This window comes from Microcaecilia unicolor, chromosome 1 (genome assembly GCF_901765095.1).
Source record: "Microcaecilia unicolor chromosome 1, aMicUni1.1, whole genome shotgun sequence".
NCBI classification, from domain to species: domain Eukaryota; kingdom Metazoa; phylum Chordata; class Amphibia; order Gymnophiona; family Siphonopidae; genus Microcaecilia; species Microcaecilia unicolor.
Window position 1 is genome coordinate 738,082,571 of NC_044031.1, and position 17,930 is coordinate 738,100,500.

General features: G+C 44.5%; 1 protein-coding gene across 1 annotated transcript in view; it reads left to right on the forward strand.

Moving 5' to 3' along the window:
- Positions 1-17,930, forward strand: part of TICRR (TOPBP1 interacting checkpoint and replication regulator) — a 213,342-nt gene that overhangs the window by 121,577 nt on the left and 73,835 nt on the right. Inside the window, 6 exon segments of the mRNA XM_030189695.1 lie at positions 7-86; positions 9,127-9,363; positions 9,669-9,765; positions 10,326-10,410; positions 11,078-11,221; positions 12,905-12,995. Coding sequence (XP_030045555.1) covers positions 7-86; positions 9,127-9,363; positions 9,669-9,765; positions 10,326-10,410; positions 11,078-11,221; positions 12,905-12,995 — 734 coding nt within the window.

Genomic DNA, 17,930 nt, shown 5'->3' on the forward strand with positions numbered 1-17,930 from the left:
TTTTAGATAACAGATATGCTTCGTGTACTGTCTCTAATGGAAGATCCTACATACCTTACTAAATTTCTGGAAGAAGTCCTAAGTTTGTAAGTATTTCCATTATTTTTCTCATCTTAAGAACAAAATAATATAACAGTACAGTATTGGTTTGCCAAGTTATAACATTACCAGTGATGCCAAGACGTTGCAACACATTTTCAGTAAATCAGTTGAAGCATTTCCAGCACTCAAACAGCCTTGGAGATCATTCAGACATGAGATGCTCAGTATGAACCAGCTTAAATGACTACTACACTGATTTCAATTATTAAATAAAAGCTTAGTTCCCAGTGCAGCTGGTTATAACTTCTAAGGAATAATTATAGTTATTCCAAAACAGCAGGCAAACTGCAGCATGCAAGCTCCAAAATGAGCCATCTCCTTACTGAAATGCAGTAAGTAAAAGGAATAAAATCAATTGGCATTTGAATTAGGAATGAGAATCCAGACAAGAAAAGAGAGTACTGACACTCGCCAAAAGCTGGAGGAGAAGAAAAAAGAAAAGTAAAAATCAACCTAGATATTTATTTATTTGTGCATGCATTCTTACCCACTGTTACCCAAAAACAAGTTTCAGTTCAAAGTGGCTTACAATTTACAGTTTGGAGAAATTACAAATTTTTTTTAGCAGTTAGGACGTAGAGGGAAATCAATAGCTTATGTAGTTAACTATAGTTAATATAGTTAGAGTTAAAAACCATCAAATAAAAATATAAATTGCCACCAGTTTTAACCTTTTCATTGTGAATAAGACTGCCTTTGTTTTTTCCTTCATATTCCAGTTCTTGGGATGTGTTTTGATCTTCTCCTTTGCTATTTAGTCAGTATAGATCTTTCAGCTCCACAGCCATACACTCATTTTGAACCTGGTCTAGCTTGCTACACACACTATAACTTAGTTCCTTATCTCTTGCTTTAACATGCCTTGAGTTTAGCTAACCATCAAATTATCCCAACTGACTGTGTACCACGTATCTTGTTCCCATCATATATCTGCTCTTGTCTCTTAGCTATATGGTAAGCTGTATTATAAAAAATCATTCCTTAGCGTCCCTTCGGACCGGCCCGCAAGTGACTGATGGGTTGTGAATGCCTTGCAGCAGGTGGAAACTGAGAATTCTGACTCTTCAGAGAGAGAAAAATAAGAGCCCTTGCTGTGTTGAGAAAGATCTAGTATTCTCAGTCTCCAGCAGGTGGAAGGTGGTGAGCCCTGTCAATCTTATTCTTCTTTCTGTCTTTTCTTCTCTGTATTTGGTTTTAAAGGGAGTTTTGTTTTCTGTCCTTATGTGTACCTGCGTCTTGGAATCTGTTTCTGGAGGTTCAGAGGTCCAGGGATATCTCTTTTAGCTTTGGGGGTATTGCACCCGGGTGGCCGGGTCCCCCCCCCCCCCCCCCCCCCCCCAAAAAAAAAAAAAAAAGAGTTCTCCCTATACTAATATGACTCACTGTGTGGGTTTTAAGGCTCCTCAGTCTCTTCGAGGGAAGAGTTTACTGAGGCAGGGAGAGGCAGCTGTGTTTGCTCTTGTGATTCTAAGCTTAAAAAAAAAAGCACTATGAGCAGGCAAAGCAGCTCTCCTGTTTGCTCTTGTGTGTTGAGCGGCTGTTTAGGCTCTCCTCGCAGTGCTGGTTTGCTGGCGGCAGTTTAAAAAAAACCAGGGAGTAAAAGTCGCATCACAGTCTGTCCTGCCGGCATGGCAGAGAAGCGCCAATGCGTGGTGTGTCTGCACCATGGTGTAGGGGGAAATGACCGCTGCAAATTTTGTACCACTATTGAAGGAGTGTCCGATCTGTGTCCCTCTACCATGGTATTACCAGCTTTGGGGGGTGCTGAGTCGGTGGTTCACAAAGAGGCTCCGGCGGTTCCAGTTTTGGCGGGAACCACCTCCATTTTTTCTTCTTTTGTAGAGTCAGCAAAACAGCTTGTCTCTTGGTCCCCTCCTCCTGGGCAAGCTCAGTCTAGTGGGCTTTCTCTTCCTATCTGCTCTGAAGGGGGGTTTCCCCCAGAGTTTGTCATGCAAATGTATAAGGCCTTTTTACTGCACAAGTTGACTCCTCCTTCCATTTCATGTGGAGGGAACCAGGTGCAAGGTCAGATGTTGGCATCTTAAAGACCCCTGAGGTCCTGGGATCTGGAGGAGTACTTAGGATCTGAACCAGATCAGGAGATGCCTTCCCTAGAGGAACCAGATTTTTCTCAAGGTGGACCTTTAGATGAGGACTCTGGTCAATTGGATTCAGGTATGGATCCCCTTATTCCCGGAGAGGATCCTTCTGTACTTGGAATTTTCCACAAGGAAGACCTTCAGGAATTAATTTCTTTGGTATCTTCTACCTTACATTTCGAGGTGGAAGTGCCTCCGGCTACGGAGCCTTGCAAGGTAAACCTCCTGTTAAAGGGAGTCCATAAGCCAGGGAAGACCTTTTCCATTCATAAGGATATCAGAGACGTTATTCAGGCAAAGTGGGATGCTCCTGATTCGGTGTTCAGACCTGAAGTCGATGGTTTGTCTTTATCCGGTTCCAGAAGTTGACAAGGTTCTTTTGAAGCCCCCCTGTAATGGATTCAGTGGTCTCAGCGGACACAAAGCGGAATACAGTGCCTGTGGATAGTGGCACGGCACTTAAAGATGTTCAAGATCGCCGATTGGAGGCGTTGCTGAAAAGTAGCTTTGATGTTTCATCCTTAGGGGTGTAGGCAGCCATTTTTGGGTCCTTGGTGGCTAGAGCTTCATTTCGCTGGTCTGAAAGAGTTCTTGATAGGTCTTCGGATGATTTGTCCTCTATAGATGCTGGGGATGGGTTCTGCTTTTTGGCAGATGCCTTGTACAACTTGTTTCAGGCGTCGTCCAAGTGTATGGCCTTGGGAGTAGCTGCTAGGAGATCTCTTTGGCTTCAAGGTTGGTCGTCGGATGCAGCTTCCAAGTCTAAGCTCAGTAAGTTTCCTTTCCGAGGACTTGGAAAAACTGGTCCGCAGTCTTGGAGAAACCAAGGTCCTGAGGCTTCCGGAATTCCAGCCTAAGACTTCAGGATGCAGCTTGTTTTCGGACCAGGGTCAAAGTCGCGACTTTCGTCACTTCAGATCAGATCCGGCACAACAATCGCATTTTTTTTCCAGAGGACTCAGTCTTTTCATGGAACTCGTAGAGGGTGCAAAGACACGGGAGCATCTTTCCAGGCCCCCACTTGTCCCACACAATGAAGGTGTCGGGGTCCAGCCTCTGGTTCCTGTAGGAGCGCGTTTAGCACAGTTCTTCCAGAGGTGGGCACAGATTACCTCCGACCAGCGGGTTCTGGAGGCTATTCAAGAAGGGTACGCCTTAGAATTTGCACGATCGCTGTCCGATGCATTTCTGGAGTCCCCTTGCCGGTCTCGCACCAAAGCGGCCATCGTCAGGGGTAATCTGGAAAGGCTTCTCAGCTTGATTCTTTCAGACCAATTCTGGACCTCAAGGCAGTCAATTGGGTCTCAGGGTCTCCACCTTTGGTATGGAGACTCTTCGCTTGGTTATCATAGCAGTGAGGCCCAGAGAATATTTGACGGCCCTAGACCTTACAGGAGCATATTTTCATATCCCAATTCGTCCGCTACACCAGCGTTTTCTGTGATTTGCCATTCTCGGCCAGCATTTTCCATTTTGGGCTTTACCTTTCAGACTGGCAACGGCCTCTCAAACCTTTACCAAAGTGATGGTGGTAGTGGCTGTGGCTCTCAGGAAGGACAGGATTTTTGTTCACCCTTATCTGGAAGATTTGGCTCATTAGAGCAAAGTCCTAACAGGAGAGTCTCCAAGTCATGAAGTGAGTAGCCCATTTCTTGCAGTCCCTCAATGGGTAGTCAACTCCCAGAAGAGTCGTCTGCAGCTGTCTCAGTCCCTGGATTATTTGAGGGTGTGCTTTGACACTCGAAAGGGTCGAGTTTTTCTCATGGAGGCCTGAATTCTTAAGCTGCGGTCCTTGATTTGTCAGTTCCTCTGGATGTTTCTTCTGTCTGGAAGGGACTATCTTCAAGTCCTGGGGTCCATGGCTGCAAAGATAGAGGCGGTGCCTTGGGCCAGAGCCCACATGAGACTGCTAAAAAAGGTCCCTGCTTTCCAGGTGGTCTCCACAGCGGGATTCCCTCCTGCGGAGACTGCCGCTCCTGACACAAGAGCAGGGCAGTCTTCTTTGGTGGCTTCGCACGTCCAGTCTGTCCAGGGGATGCTTCTGGATGCTCCTCAGTGGATAGTAGTCGCAACGGATGCCAGCCTAAAGGGCTGGGGAGCCCACTGTCAAAGCCAGTATGTGCAAGGGCTGTAGTCGCTGGAGAAGGCGGCTAGCTCGATACACTTGGCGCTTCGAGAGTGATACGCTTAACGCTTCGAGCATTTTGCCCCCTACTGGAAGGCCAATCGGTGCGCATCATGTCAGACAACGCCACGGTGGTAGCATATGTCAATCGTCAAGGAGGGACAAGAAGTTTCCAGTTGGAACAAGAAGCGGCTCAGCTCATGAGCTGGGCAGAATTACATCTTCTGGCTCTCTCAGCAGCTCACGCAGTGGGAGTAGAGAATGTCCAGGCGGACTTCCTCAGTCGCACCACTCTGGATCCTGGCGCGTTTCAAGCAGTAGTGCATCGCTGGGGGTTTCCGGTCATGGATTTGTTCGCCTTGGTGGCCAACGCGAAGGTACTGATGTACTTCATTCACTGAAGAGACTCGGAAGCTCAAGGGATCGATGCACTGCTTCAGCCTCGGCTGGGGGTCTGCTGTATGCCTTTCTCTGTGGCTCCTGATAAGGTCGTCTGATTCAAAAGATAGAGGCACACAGGGGCCGGGTGATTGTGGCAACCCTGGTCTGGCCTCGCAGGCCCTGCTATGCCGACCTTTGCCATCTGCTCATCAGGTCTCTTCTCAGGTTTTCTGGGGATCCCTGGGCTTGTTGGTCCAGGGGCCAGTAGCGCATCCAGATCCCGTTCGATTTTTGTCTTATGGCTTGGCTCTTGAGCAGGTGAGGTTACTCGGCAGGAGTAGCCTTCACAGTGCTTAGGTCTCAGCGCCGTTCCACTTCACTTAATTATATCAGGACTTGGAGAGTGTTTGAGGCGTGATGTGCTGATTTCAGTATTTCTCCCTTTTGTGTCTCCGTTGTGCAATTCTGGTTTTTTACGGGGGGTTGGAAAAAGGCTTTGTGCTGTCCTCGCTCAAAAGTCCAGATCGCGACCTTACTCTGCTTAAGGGGTCGAGTTCAGGGCAAGTCCCTGGCTTCTCATCCAGATGTGTCTCGGTTTTTAAGGGGAGCAGGTCTCGTGCGGCTTCCTGTGTAGGCAATTTTTCCATTGTGGGACCTTAGTCTAGTTCTCTTGGCCCTGTTTCGTTTTCCTTTTGAGCCTCTGACATCCTGTACGTTGAAAGATTTGACTCTCAAAGTGATTTGCCTCAGCAAGGAGGGTCTCTTTGCCGAATCTATCGCGTCTCTCGCCGTTTTTGGAATTTTGCGAAGGACCGTGTAGTGTTTGACCAGTTCCTTCCTTTCTTCCAAAGGTCTTGTCGCATTTTCATGTGTCTCAGTCTGTGATTTTGCCTGTCTTCGGGTTCAGAGGAGCAATGTCGCCTCAAGTGTCTTGATGTCAGAAGGGTGCTTACATTTTATTTGAAGGCTATGGCAGAGTTTCGGCAGATGGTTCGTTTGTTTGTTCTCATCAGGGGAGCCCGGAAAGGGCTGGCGGCTTCTAAGCCCACTCTTTCTCAGTGGCTTAAAGAGATGATTGCTTCCGCTTACCTTCTGGCAGGCAAACTAGTTCCCAAGGGAGTGAAAGCTTACTCTACTAGAGGGCAGGCAGCGTCTTGGCTAAGCGTTAATAATAATACTTTATAACCCGCTATATCTATGAATGTCTAAGGGGGGAACAAACTACATACAAAATACAATAAAACATAACAATAAAAATTATTTCTTTCCTCAAAAATTATACAATAATTTGCTATATTACTGCAAATTAAATTCAAATGTTATTGACAGCAAAATTTCAAAGGAACCAAAAGCCTGAAAAAATGAGTTTTTAAAGCTTTTTTAAAACTGAACCATATTCTGTATTAAACGAAGTTCAATAGGCAATGCATTCATAAGAGTTAGCCATACTAGGTGAGACCAATAGTCCATCTAGCCCAGTAGTCCATCTTTCAAACAGTGGCCAAGCTAGGTCACAAGTACCTGGCAGAAACCCAAATCATGGCAACACTCCATACTACAAATCCCAGGGCAAGCAGTTGCTTCCCATGTCTGTCTCAATAGCAGACAATGGCCTTTTTTCCTCCAGGAATTTATCCAAACCTTTTTTAAACTCAGATACACTAACTGCTGTTACTACCTCCTCCAGCAAAGAGGTTCAGAGCTTAACTATTCATTGAGTGAAAAAATATTTCCTCCTATTTTAAAAGTATTTCCATGTAACTTTCTTGAGTGTCCCCTAGTCTTTGTACTTTTGGAACAAGTAAAAATTGATTTACTTCTACTCTTTCTACACCACACAGGATTTTGTAGACCTCAATCATATCTCCCCTCATCAGTCTCTTTTCCAAGCTGAAGAGCCCAAACCTCTTTAGCCTTTCCTCATATGAGAGGAGTTCCTTCCCCTTTATCATTTAGTTGCTCTTCTGTGATCCTTTTCTAATTCCACTATATCTTTTTTGAGATACGGTGACCAGAACTGAATGCAATTTCGGAACTTTGATGTAAAAAATAGAGGATCTGCATTTTTCCAAATAGACCTGATGAAATGAAGGCATGTCAAGTATCTGTTTCTGAGATAGAAAACGAGCGGGTTGATAACACCTTTAGAGTGGCACTGAGCGTTGGGGAGATATTACCATTCAATATCTTAAAAACATGAAAATTTTAAACTCAATACAGAATTTTACAGAATGCAGTCGTGAGAACAAACAGCCTGCTTGTCCTCGGAGAAAGCAAATGATACATACCTGTAGCAGGTGTTCTCCGAGGACAGCAGGCTGATTGTTCTCACCTACCCTCCCTCCTCCCCTTTGGAGTTGATATTTCTTATTCCTTTGCTTTTTACTTAACTGAGCGGGAGCGGTTGCGCACGGGCAGGAAGACGGCTACGCATGCGCGGTGGGCGTGCCCCACGCAAGGGACCTCCCACGAGAATTTTTTCTGGTTGGAGGGGGCTACCGTGGACGTCACCCAGTCGTGAGAACAATCAGCCTGCTGTCCTCGGAGAACGCCTGCTACAGGTATGTATCGTTCGCTGTCTGGTCCCGCCTTTGGCAATCTGCAGTGCGGCGACTTGGTCCTCGTTGCATTCCTTTTCAATGCATTACAGGTTGGATGTGCAGAGTCGTCAGGATACAGTTTTGGGGGCGCAGGTTCTCACTGCGGGGTTGCTGGGGTCCCGCCCATGACTTTACTGCTCTGTTACTTCCTATCAGCCACTCGCTGGGCCAGTCCGGAGGGATGCTAAGGAAGGAGAAATTAGGCCTTACCTGCTAATTTGATTTCCTTTAGTCCCTCTGGACCGGCCCAGATCCCTCCCATATATATATTTTATATCTGTTGGTTCTTTCCGGCAAGATTGTCAATTTGTTGAATCATGGAGAGCTGTGTTGTTGGTTCTTTGTTGGTTGTTTATAAATAAATAAACTACAAAGAAACAGAAACATACTTTATAGCTTTCTTATGCTATTCCTTAGTGCCTAAGTGGTGAAGGCACATTAAACATAACGCACAGGCTTGGTATTAGTCTGGTGTCAGTGGCTGCTCAGGTTCACAGGTGCACAGAACTTGTTTTCTTCTGCTTCGTTTACAATATACTGGATCTTTCTCAACCCAGCAAGGGCTCTTATTGGCTCTGAAGAGTCAAAATTCTCAGTCTCCACCTGCTGGAAGGCATGCACAACCCATCAGTCAATCGCTGGGCTGTTCCAGAGAGACTAAAGGAAAGCAAATTAACAGGTATGGCCTAATTTCTCCTTAGCATCATATGTTGAATGTTCTAATGCATGCTTATTAGGTGTATCATTAGTATTATGCTAACATTGTATTATATCTCTGGTATTTGAATTTCTCTGCTGTTAAATGCATATATTTTTGATACTGTTTCACTGTAGTTCTATTATTAGGTTTCAATGCACTGTTTTCAAGTTTCTCATTTTTTATATTTGTCTATTGGTTATTTTACTATTGTTATGCTGTTAGCAAAATTGTAAGTTTTATGTTAAACTGTAGCTGCTGTACACCGCCTTCATAAAGACTGTTAATAAATCCCAATAAATAAATGTCCTGGTTTTGATAGGTAAAAAGTTAGTTCAAAATGCTGAGATTCAACTTCTTTGTCGTGCTAAAAAAATATGATGGGATTACACCCCTTCTTAGACTTTATCATTGGCTTAACCTTCTAGAATTCATTACAAGATTCTTCTGTTGATGTTTAAAGCTCTGCGAATCGGTACTCCTTCCTAGCTATCCTCCCTTACAGTACCTTATACACCTGCACGAACATTATGCTCATTGAACGACCACCATTTGGTCTTACTAGCCCCAGATTTGCCCAAGAAGAACAAACCAGACATTTCACCCTTTTCTTTTTTGCCCCATTGTTTCTTCGACAGGACTTGTCCCTTACCAGATTAAATCGCTTCTCAAAACTTTATTTTCATAAGCCTTTGGAGCTTCTCCTGATGGGGCCTGATTCGGTGTCTGTTTTTATTTCCCCTCCCATGTTTTTAACTGTCTTATCTTGATTGCCTCCCTTTTTCCTATCCAAAAATGGAGTTCTTTTCCTCTATTTTATTATTTATGTAACCGATATTGTAAATTGCCTTGTTCCGTTCGTCGGTGTTATGCAGTATAGCAAACTTAAGTAAGCCATAACAGTCTATTTGTAGATATTACATGCTGTTTTTCCATTCAGATATTATATAGGTAGTTTCAGCTTTGATCAAAAAGAAACATTAATTATTACATGAGTGAAAGCTGGGTAACATTTCTTTCTTCATAGTGCAGAAGCATTCTGGTGCTATCAAAGTATTGTGTGTGATGCTGAAGTGGAATGCAAATTGCTACTATTTAATATATATATCTTGTATTCCACAGGTATACTGCTTCTGTACCCATGATCCTTGGAGAACTGTACTTCAGTCTGGGGATACAGATTCCAAAGGCATTAGCATCTGCTCTTCCAGCAGAATTTTTCAGTAATGACTCAGTCACTCAAGAGGACAAATCTCCACTTTCCCACCTTCTGGTATCCAGAGCTCCCAGCGAAGCATCTGTGACTACTGAAGCAGATCAGCTGGAAGAACTGCGTACTAGATCAGCCAAGAAAAGAAGGTATTTTGATTCAGTTGCATGCTTTTAATATATAGATGAAGTTTGAAGGTGTGCAAAATGGTAGTCGACATAGTGTCAACTTTAACATCATATTTTTGCACCATAGCTGCGGTCCCTTGATTTCAATATTTTTAGCTTTGTATTAACTGAAAGTGTTTGAATTGTCATTCCTAATAAGCAACATCTTCATAGCTGCTGGTGGATTATACTGGAAAGAAATTTTGCCGTCACGTTGTAATATATAACTAACTCTGTAAAGAGTTATTTTTCTTCTCAAATGTCCAAACTTGCACATTTTCCCTTAGAACCAGTGTCTTGGCTAGACACAGAAGTATAACTGAACCGTCACAGATTTTACGTCAAATTGAATTACCCAGAGTGCAGAAGAGGCGCCTAAGCAAGGTAAGAATTTTTTTTTGGGTACTGGCATAGTTCAGTGTGTCAAGCCATCATGATCCTCAGCTACACAGTTGTGGTTTTATGTACTTTATGCAGTGTTTGTTCTTATCGTTCTGGTAGACCAGTCCAGACAAATGAGTTTATAGCTCCCTGCCAGCAAATGGTGGAGACAGAGAACACAGCTTGGAGAAAGCAAAGTTACCTCTAGCAGGTGTTCTCCAAGGACAACAAGACAAATGTTCTCACCTACCCTCCCATCTCTCCTAGGAGTTGATTCTTAACGCTTTTTTTTATTCAACTGTTTGTCCTGCGCAACTTAGGCAGGTGGTAAGGCACTCACATGTGCCTAGTGAGGGCCTGCCAAAGGCTTCTAGAAATTTTAGAATGCTGGACAGTGTCCACACCGGGCCTCCGTCCGGGGATGTCACCCACATGTGAGAATACTTGTCCTGCTGTTCTCTGAGAACAGCTGCTACAGGTGAGTAACTTTGCTATATTATATAATTTTTCCCTAAATACTCTGGAGGCATGTAAGTTACTTGAAGCATTTCTTTACCCTGTAGGAGAAATCTCACTCTTATCTTGCTGCAGTTGAGAAGCTTCAGCAGTTGCCTCGCTCACCTCCACTAAAGAAGGAGACAGGTCAAGGTACGTTGTCAAGTGCTTTTCACAGTGGGATTGTATCACTTGCAAAATCTTAACATATACACTGTTGCCACTTTGTACTATGGCAATATTCAATACCATATTCCACAGTAAGAGTCTATGACAGATATCCATTTTTTTTTTGTGAGCTAAGCACCATATAAAATTTTTATGAGTCTCAAAGAATTAGTGTTCACTCCGTGCAGAAAAAAAAGATAAAAACAGAGCCATTGATATAATTGACTGTAGTGTTTTATCATCTGCCATTCCACATACACATATAGAACTGTATATGTTAAGTATTGTAAAGAGTTCCAAAGTTGGTTTTTAGTAGACTGATTTAGTTCTCTTTCTGTAGTACAGAAGCAGCGTTTCTTCATTAGTTTAAGATATACTGAATGGCAGCCTTTACTTTTTTGGAGGGAATTGCCTTTGATTTAATTATTTCTGAAACGTAAAGAAAAAAAATTGACTGATCTTTAAGCTGGGCAGGGCTAAATTTTGTCCTTAACATTGATGTTGATTGCTATAAAATGCATTTTTCTAAGGGTTATTTCTCATAGGTAGTAGTTAAAAAAAAATGTGATTTCTACTTTCATTTCAACTAGGCAGCTATGGATTGAAAGAGAGTAATAGAATTAATTTAATTCATTTTTTATGGTTATTTCAGAAGTAACAAAAGTGAGAAGGAACCTCTTTGTTCAGGAGATCTACTGTCCATCAAAGAGGTCAACAAAGATGCCAAGAAGCCAGTCTGTATCAGCTGTGGAAGGCCTTAAACATACACGTAGCAGATCTCTTGGGAGCAGTAAAGGTAGTGTGCACAGAATAAATTCACAAATGCAGTGGTTCTCTGGTAAATATTCAAATTACGGTGCTAACCAAATTACATGTCTGATAGGCTTCACTTGAATGATAGATATTGTTTATAGTAACTGCTGTCACACTTTGATTGTACGTCTTGCAACAGCTAATGTTTTTTTCTTTTGATTCAAAAACGCAATGTTTAGTCCGCAGTCTGTGAAAGCAGAAAAAAGTTAAATATAGAATGGTATTAATTTCATTAATCTATCTATATAAATAAAATCCCCCCTCAGATGTTCTGAAGCTCACTCCATCTGTCCTGAACTCCTGTCCTCCTGGTAGGCTAGGCTATTCGGACTACTCACCCTCAGTCTCAGCCACGCCCATCTGGGCCATAGGCCATGCCCCATCTGCACATAAAAAGCACCCTTAACGTTCTAAAGCACACTCTGAGGCTTCAACAGTTTGTATGTTCGAAGCTCTGTAACCATTTTTAAGCACACTACATCTCTGCCCCGCCCTGACCTATCAGAGAAGGGAGGAGTGTCACAGCTGCACCGCTCTGACCTATCAAAGGGAACTGAAACAGGAAAAGGGAGGAGCGTCACACCAAATGACGGACCTATCAGAGGGAAGTCAAATAGAAAAAGGGAGGAGCGTCAGAGGCCACGGGGACGGCCGTATCTACGTCTCATAGGTTTCCTTGCTTTCTTTTCAGTGTATTGCAGCTGCAGCCACTTAGGTAAGTCTAGCAAGCCTGTCAGCTACTGAATACAGAAAGCAAAAGATAGCATGTGGGAACTTGCTCCATTTTGTTCTCTGGAATGCAGTGATTATTATACAGATGGTCTTGCTTTCATTATTTTGGTAGGGGCTGCCTTCATGACTGTCCACACTCCACCCAGTCCTGACACCTGACGGGGGGACAGGGAAGGACACTCACTGTCTCACATACGCACTCGCACACACTCATTCTCACATACACACACACTCTCTCACAGTCACACCCACTCTGTCACACACACACACTTGCACATTCTCACTCTCACACAGTCACTCTCACAGACACTCTCTCAAACATACACACTCCGCGCAAAACCTTGCTAGCGCCCGTTTCATTTCAGCCAGAAACAGGCCTTTTTTACTAGTTTTTATATAAAGTGGTAGCATATACAGGTAGCATTGACAAGTTACAAACTAGAATTGTTGAAATGCATACATGCTCGTGCAATATATTAGACTGTATATGCAACATTTGTATATTTACAAACTGTCATGTGTTATTTAATAATGTTCTAGATTAGTAGTGTTTTCAATGTCATGTTTTGAACTTCATTGCCTTAAAATCAGTCTCTTAAGGCCTTACTTAATTTTTATGTGACATGAGGCCATAAAGGACCATTTGCTAATCCCCTGTGTTGCCTGCCATTTGCTTCAAGAAATACCTAATTTTGTCTTTAAATCCCTCATGCATTCTGTATAGTTGGCAGTACAGATGGCTGATTCCATTGCCTAACCGCACCCACCTTTTGTTAAGTGGGTAACATTATACAGTAGCTTTTTGATAGCTTCTTTGATGACCTGAAGTCGTGCATGTTTGATTTATTCTTGAACGTTATAGACTGCTGCAAGCTACTTTTTCTACTCAGATTTAATTAAAAAATTATTTTAAATGTGTGTTGTTCGGCTTTAGGTCATCATAAATTGCTAACTAAGAAGGTGACTGAGACACCACTCCACAAGCAGGTCTCTAACAGACTGCTTCAGAAACAGATTAAGGGCCGGTAAGTACCTCCTTTTCATTTTGACTGGTAATTTTATATCAAAAGCTTTTTTTGTTTGCTTTGTTTAATGAAAGGGGTTAATTTTAAGCAGATAATATTTTAAACATGTGGGACAGTGGTATTTCACATACATCTGTAATACTTTTCCTTGTGTCAGATTTAGAATATCCTGGTATGCGAGTCTTCACTGGGGTGAGGGTTTCTGTCTGTCACCTTGAAGCAACTGTAATAGTAAAACAGTTTTGAAAGACCATGAATTATTTCTCATTCTTGGGGAGAGGTGGTTTATTTTGAAAGCTACTTCTAGTTAGATTCTGTGCTGGAAATAGTTAAGCAAATAAACCTGTGCCTGTGTTTATCTTTTCCTTCAAAAATCTAAAAAAAACCCTTTGTGAGTAGTGCACAATTGATATTTGTAAACATAGGAGGGTATGTCCTTAAATATACCTTCCTTATCCTGTTAGGCCAGTCCAGATGTGCAGATTTACGTGATCCTTTGAGATAGAACCAGATCTACCACTTTCCAACAATGACATTGTGCTAAAGGTGTGATGCAGAAAAGGCACTTGCCAGTGTTCTAGGAAACAAGTAGGCAAGTGGTCCGCTAGTCCCAAAAGAATGGAAGTCATAGAAGCAGACACGGTTAATGGAGGTTGAAAGATATTTTATTGGAGAACAAATATAAAATCAAGCCAGACACTGACATGTTTCGCCCAACTGCTTCAGGGGCAAAGCGTTATTGTTAAAACAAATAGAACCAGGCAGTCGTCATCCTGGGACAGTAATTTGTGGACTGGCTCTTGGCTGAGCATTGTTCTCTTCTGGCCTTTGGCAGGGCCATAAGTGGCTGTTGGGGTCTTTGCTCTAGTGAGCTTCTGGTTGACCAGGCAATCTGAACTGGAAGCTAAGAGAGCTTTAAGGACAGAAACAGCTATATTAAAGGTAGCTGGAAAAATAAGAGAAAAGGGGAGGAAGCTTCTGCCTGCTCAGGAGCACCAGAATTGCTAAACATGATTGGTGATCCCAGTATTGTTGACTGCAGGTGACTGGGTCTGTGGAGCCAGATTGTGTGTGTGTGGGGGGGGGGGGGGGGGTTGCGTATCAGAGCAAGAGGTCCATTTTTGTGTTGTCAGTTGTTTTTGATTTTTCCCTGGTGTGATGAGAACACTGAGGCAGCATTGGAGGAGTTGGCTTAAACAGTGGCCTGGCTCTTATGTACATGACATTGAGTAAAGGGGAGCAAGTGTATCACATGGCAGACTAAACACTAGCAGGAAGCCCTCCATTTTGCAATACCACATGGTCCCATGGAGTGGGTGTTAGGGCTGACCCCCCCCCCCCCCCCCCCAATCATGTTGCTGGAGAGGTTGCAGGATCCCTAGCATTGTCTTTCTTCCATTGGACAGGTTTCTTCTTGGGACATTGTCACCCAAGCCTGTGATGATTATGCACAGTTTGTTGGGTTTGTTTGTGGTGGTGATTTTGCAGAAAGTCTGGAATCAGGGAGTGATTTTTCTTCACTGGACGTGTAATTAAACTCCAGAATTCGTTGCCAGAGAATGTGGTAAAGGCGGTTAGCTTATCGGGGTTTTAAAAAGGTTTGGACAGCCTCCTAAAGGAAAAGTCCATAGACCATTATTAAAATGGATGGGGAAAATCCACTGCTTATTTCTGGGCTAAGCAGCATAAAATGTTTTGTACTTTTTTGGGATCTTGCCAGGTATTTGTGACCTGGTTTGGCCACTGTTGGAAACAGGATGGAGGGCTTGATGGACCTTTGGTCTGTCCCAGTATGGCAATACTTACGTACTTTTGTTCTGCATTTGTTTCCAGTATCTTGCTTGGTGGGGGAAGGAGCTGTGCATCAAAAAAGGCCTGTGTTTGAACTGGCTGGAGGGCTGTCAATCCATGGCTTCCTTCTTATGGTCCCTGGAAGAAGAGCAAATGGATTCTCTCCTGGGAAGCATGAAGAAGGGAGAGCTGTCCTTAGAAGCAGAGGGATTGTCTGTGCTAAGACACTTATCGCCCAGGTCATGTTTGGCTCTTCAGATGTCTGATTTGACAGTCAAGGAAGCCCCAGATGGGAATCTATTATGGAAGGCATGAGAAATCTTTTAAGATTTTTCGTCTTCACAAAGTAGCGAGATGCATGTTAGTGATTGAATGGGACTTCACTGGGCCGGGCTTCAGGGAACAAGGGCAAGCCCTGCTGAGAACAGAGAAAATCCCTTTTGAATTCTGAGCGTGGATGCCCTCATGCCTGCTGTGACCCTCAAAATGATGATTCTAGTAGAAAGGGGTGTGGCACATTGGGAGTCCAAGCCCTTGTGAAGCTGTACTGTCTGTCAGTGTTGGATATTCAGGTTTCTGTTTGTGTGCTGTTGCTACTACTTATTTCTATAGCTCTGCTAGACACATGCAATGCTGTATGCAAACATTGAAGAGAGAGACCCTGCTTGACACAGCTTACAGATATGAACAGGACAAATACAGGATTAGGGAGTTTTCATTTATTATGGTAATGATTAAAACATACATTGATGTGAAAAAGTTGTTTTCCCTTCTGATTTCTTTTATTATTGTACTAGTAAAAAAGGCCCGTTTCTGACACAAATGAAACAGGCGCTAGCAAGGTTTTCCTCGGAGTGTGTATGTTTGGGAGAGTGTATGTGAGAGTGACTGTTTGAGAGTCGGAGTGAAAGTGTGATTGTGTGAGAGAGAGCGTGAGTCTGGGTGTGAGTGTGTTTGTGAGAGAGTGTGTGTGTGAGAATGAGAGTGTGTGCAAGTGTGTATGTGAGACACAGTGTGAGTGAGAGTGTGTGTGTGTGGGCGAGAGAGAGAGTGTGTGTGAGACACAGATTCTCTGAGTGAGTGTATGAGACCAAGCGAGTGTGTGAGTGACTGTGTGGCACATAGAGAGTGAATGTGATACAGTGTGAGACAGAGTGTGTGAGAGTGAGAAAGACATTGTATATGAGAGAGAGAGTGTGAGCCGTGCCCTTCCAATCCATGGCCTTCTGTCCCCTGCCCCCTCCATTCATCCTTTTCCAGCAATTCCCCTCTGTCCCTGAGCCCTGCCCTCCCAATCCATGGCCATCCATGTTTGTCTGTCACCTGCCCCCTCCATTCATCCCTATCCAGCATTTCCCCTCTCTGCTTGAGGCCTGCCCTGCAATCCATATCCATCCATGCCCATCTGTCCCCTCCATTAATCCCTATGCAGCAATTCCCCTCTCCCTGAGTCCTGCCCTTCCAATCCATGCCCATCCATGCTCCTCTGTCACCTGGCCCCTCCATTTTTCCCTATCCAGCATTTCCCCTCTCTGCCTGAGGCCTGCCCTGCAATCCATATCCATCCATATGCCCATCTGTCCTCTCCATTCATCCCTATGCAGCAATTCCCCTCTCCCTGAGTCCTGCCCTTCCAATCCATGCCCATCCATGCTCCTCTGTCAACTGGCCCCTCCATTTTTCTCTATCCAGCATTTCCCCTCTCTGCCTGAGGCCTGCTCTGCAATCCATATCCATCCATGCCCATCTGTCCCCTCCATTCATCCCTACCCAGCAATTCCCCTCTCCCCGAGTCCTGCCCTTCCAATCCATGCCCATCCATGCTCCTCTGTCACCTGGCCCCTCCATTTTTCCCTATCCAGCATTTCCCCTCTCTGCCTGAGGCCTGCTCTGTAATCCATATCCATCCATGCCCATCTGTCCCCTCCATTCATCCCTATCCAGCAATTCCCCTCTCCCTGAGTCCTGCCCTTCCAATCCATGCCCATCCATGCTCATCTGTCACCTGGCCCCTCCATTTTTCCCTATCCAGCATTTCCCCTCTCTGCCTGAGGCCTGCTCTGTAATCCATGCTCCTCTGTCCCCTGCCCCCTCCATTCATCCATTTCCAGTAATTCCCCTCTCTCCCTGTGCCCTGCCCTCCTAATCCATACCCATCCATGCTCCTCTGTCCCCTGCCGCCTCCATTCATCCTTTTCCAGCAAGTCCCCTCTCGCCCTTCCATGACCCCCCCCCCCCCCTCGCATCCATGCTACGCTCTCTCCCATGTCCCAGCCTGGCCCGCCCTCTTCTCCCCCCCCCCCCCCCCTTCGCATCCATGCCTCGCATCCATGCATCCCTTTTTTTTTTTTTTTAATTCTTTTTAACTTTACCTCCGTGGCGGTTCGTGCAGCGAAGCGTCAGGGAAGGAGGCGGCGCTCCCGACGTCTAGCTTTCCCTTCGCTGTGTTCCGCCTTGTTTTGAAGGCGGAACACAGCGAAGGGAAGGCTAGACGTCGGGAGCGCCGCCTCCTTCCCTGACGTTTCGCTTCCGGATTTGTTTGTTTTGTCGCGAGGGCGGGGCAGAGACGGCTGGCTGGCTTGAAGGCTTCACACCACGAATCCCCGAACCCTTCAGCCTCAGCCTGGGAGTGACGTCAGATGGCTTCAAGGCTTCAGGCTTCAAGGCTTCAGACTGCCGGCTTCAAGCTTCCGGCTTCACAGAACGTTGTCTTCAGAACGTTCACGGTGCGTTTTATTATATTAGATATATATCACACTGAATTGTTTCTCATCTTTAAACAAAACGTAATATTAGACAAAGAGGACCTGAGTAAACATAACACAGTTGTTACATTATTATGTCACTTATTTAAGGAGGAACTTACCTGGTAATAGAATTCCTGGGGAGGTTGTAGGAAGACAGTTAAGATGTAGAGGAGTAGCCTCGTGAATAGTGCAGTGGCCTGGGGAACTGGGTTTGATTCCCACTGCAGCTCCTTGTGACTCTGTGCAAGTCCCTTAACCCTCCATTGCCCCAGGTACAAAAACATAGATTGTGAGCCCTCTAGGGACAGAGAAAGTACCTGCATATAAAATGTACAGCGCTGCGTACATCTAGTAGCGCTATACAAATGATTAGTAGTAGTAGTATGAAACATTGAGG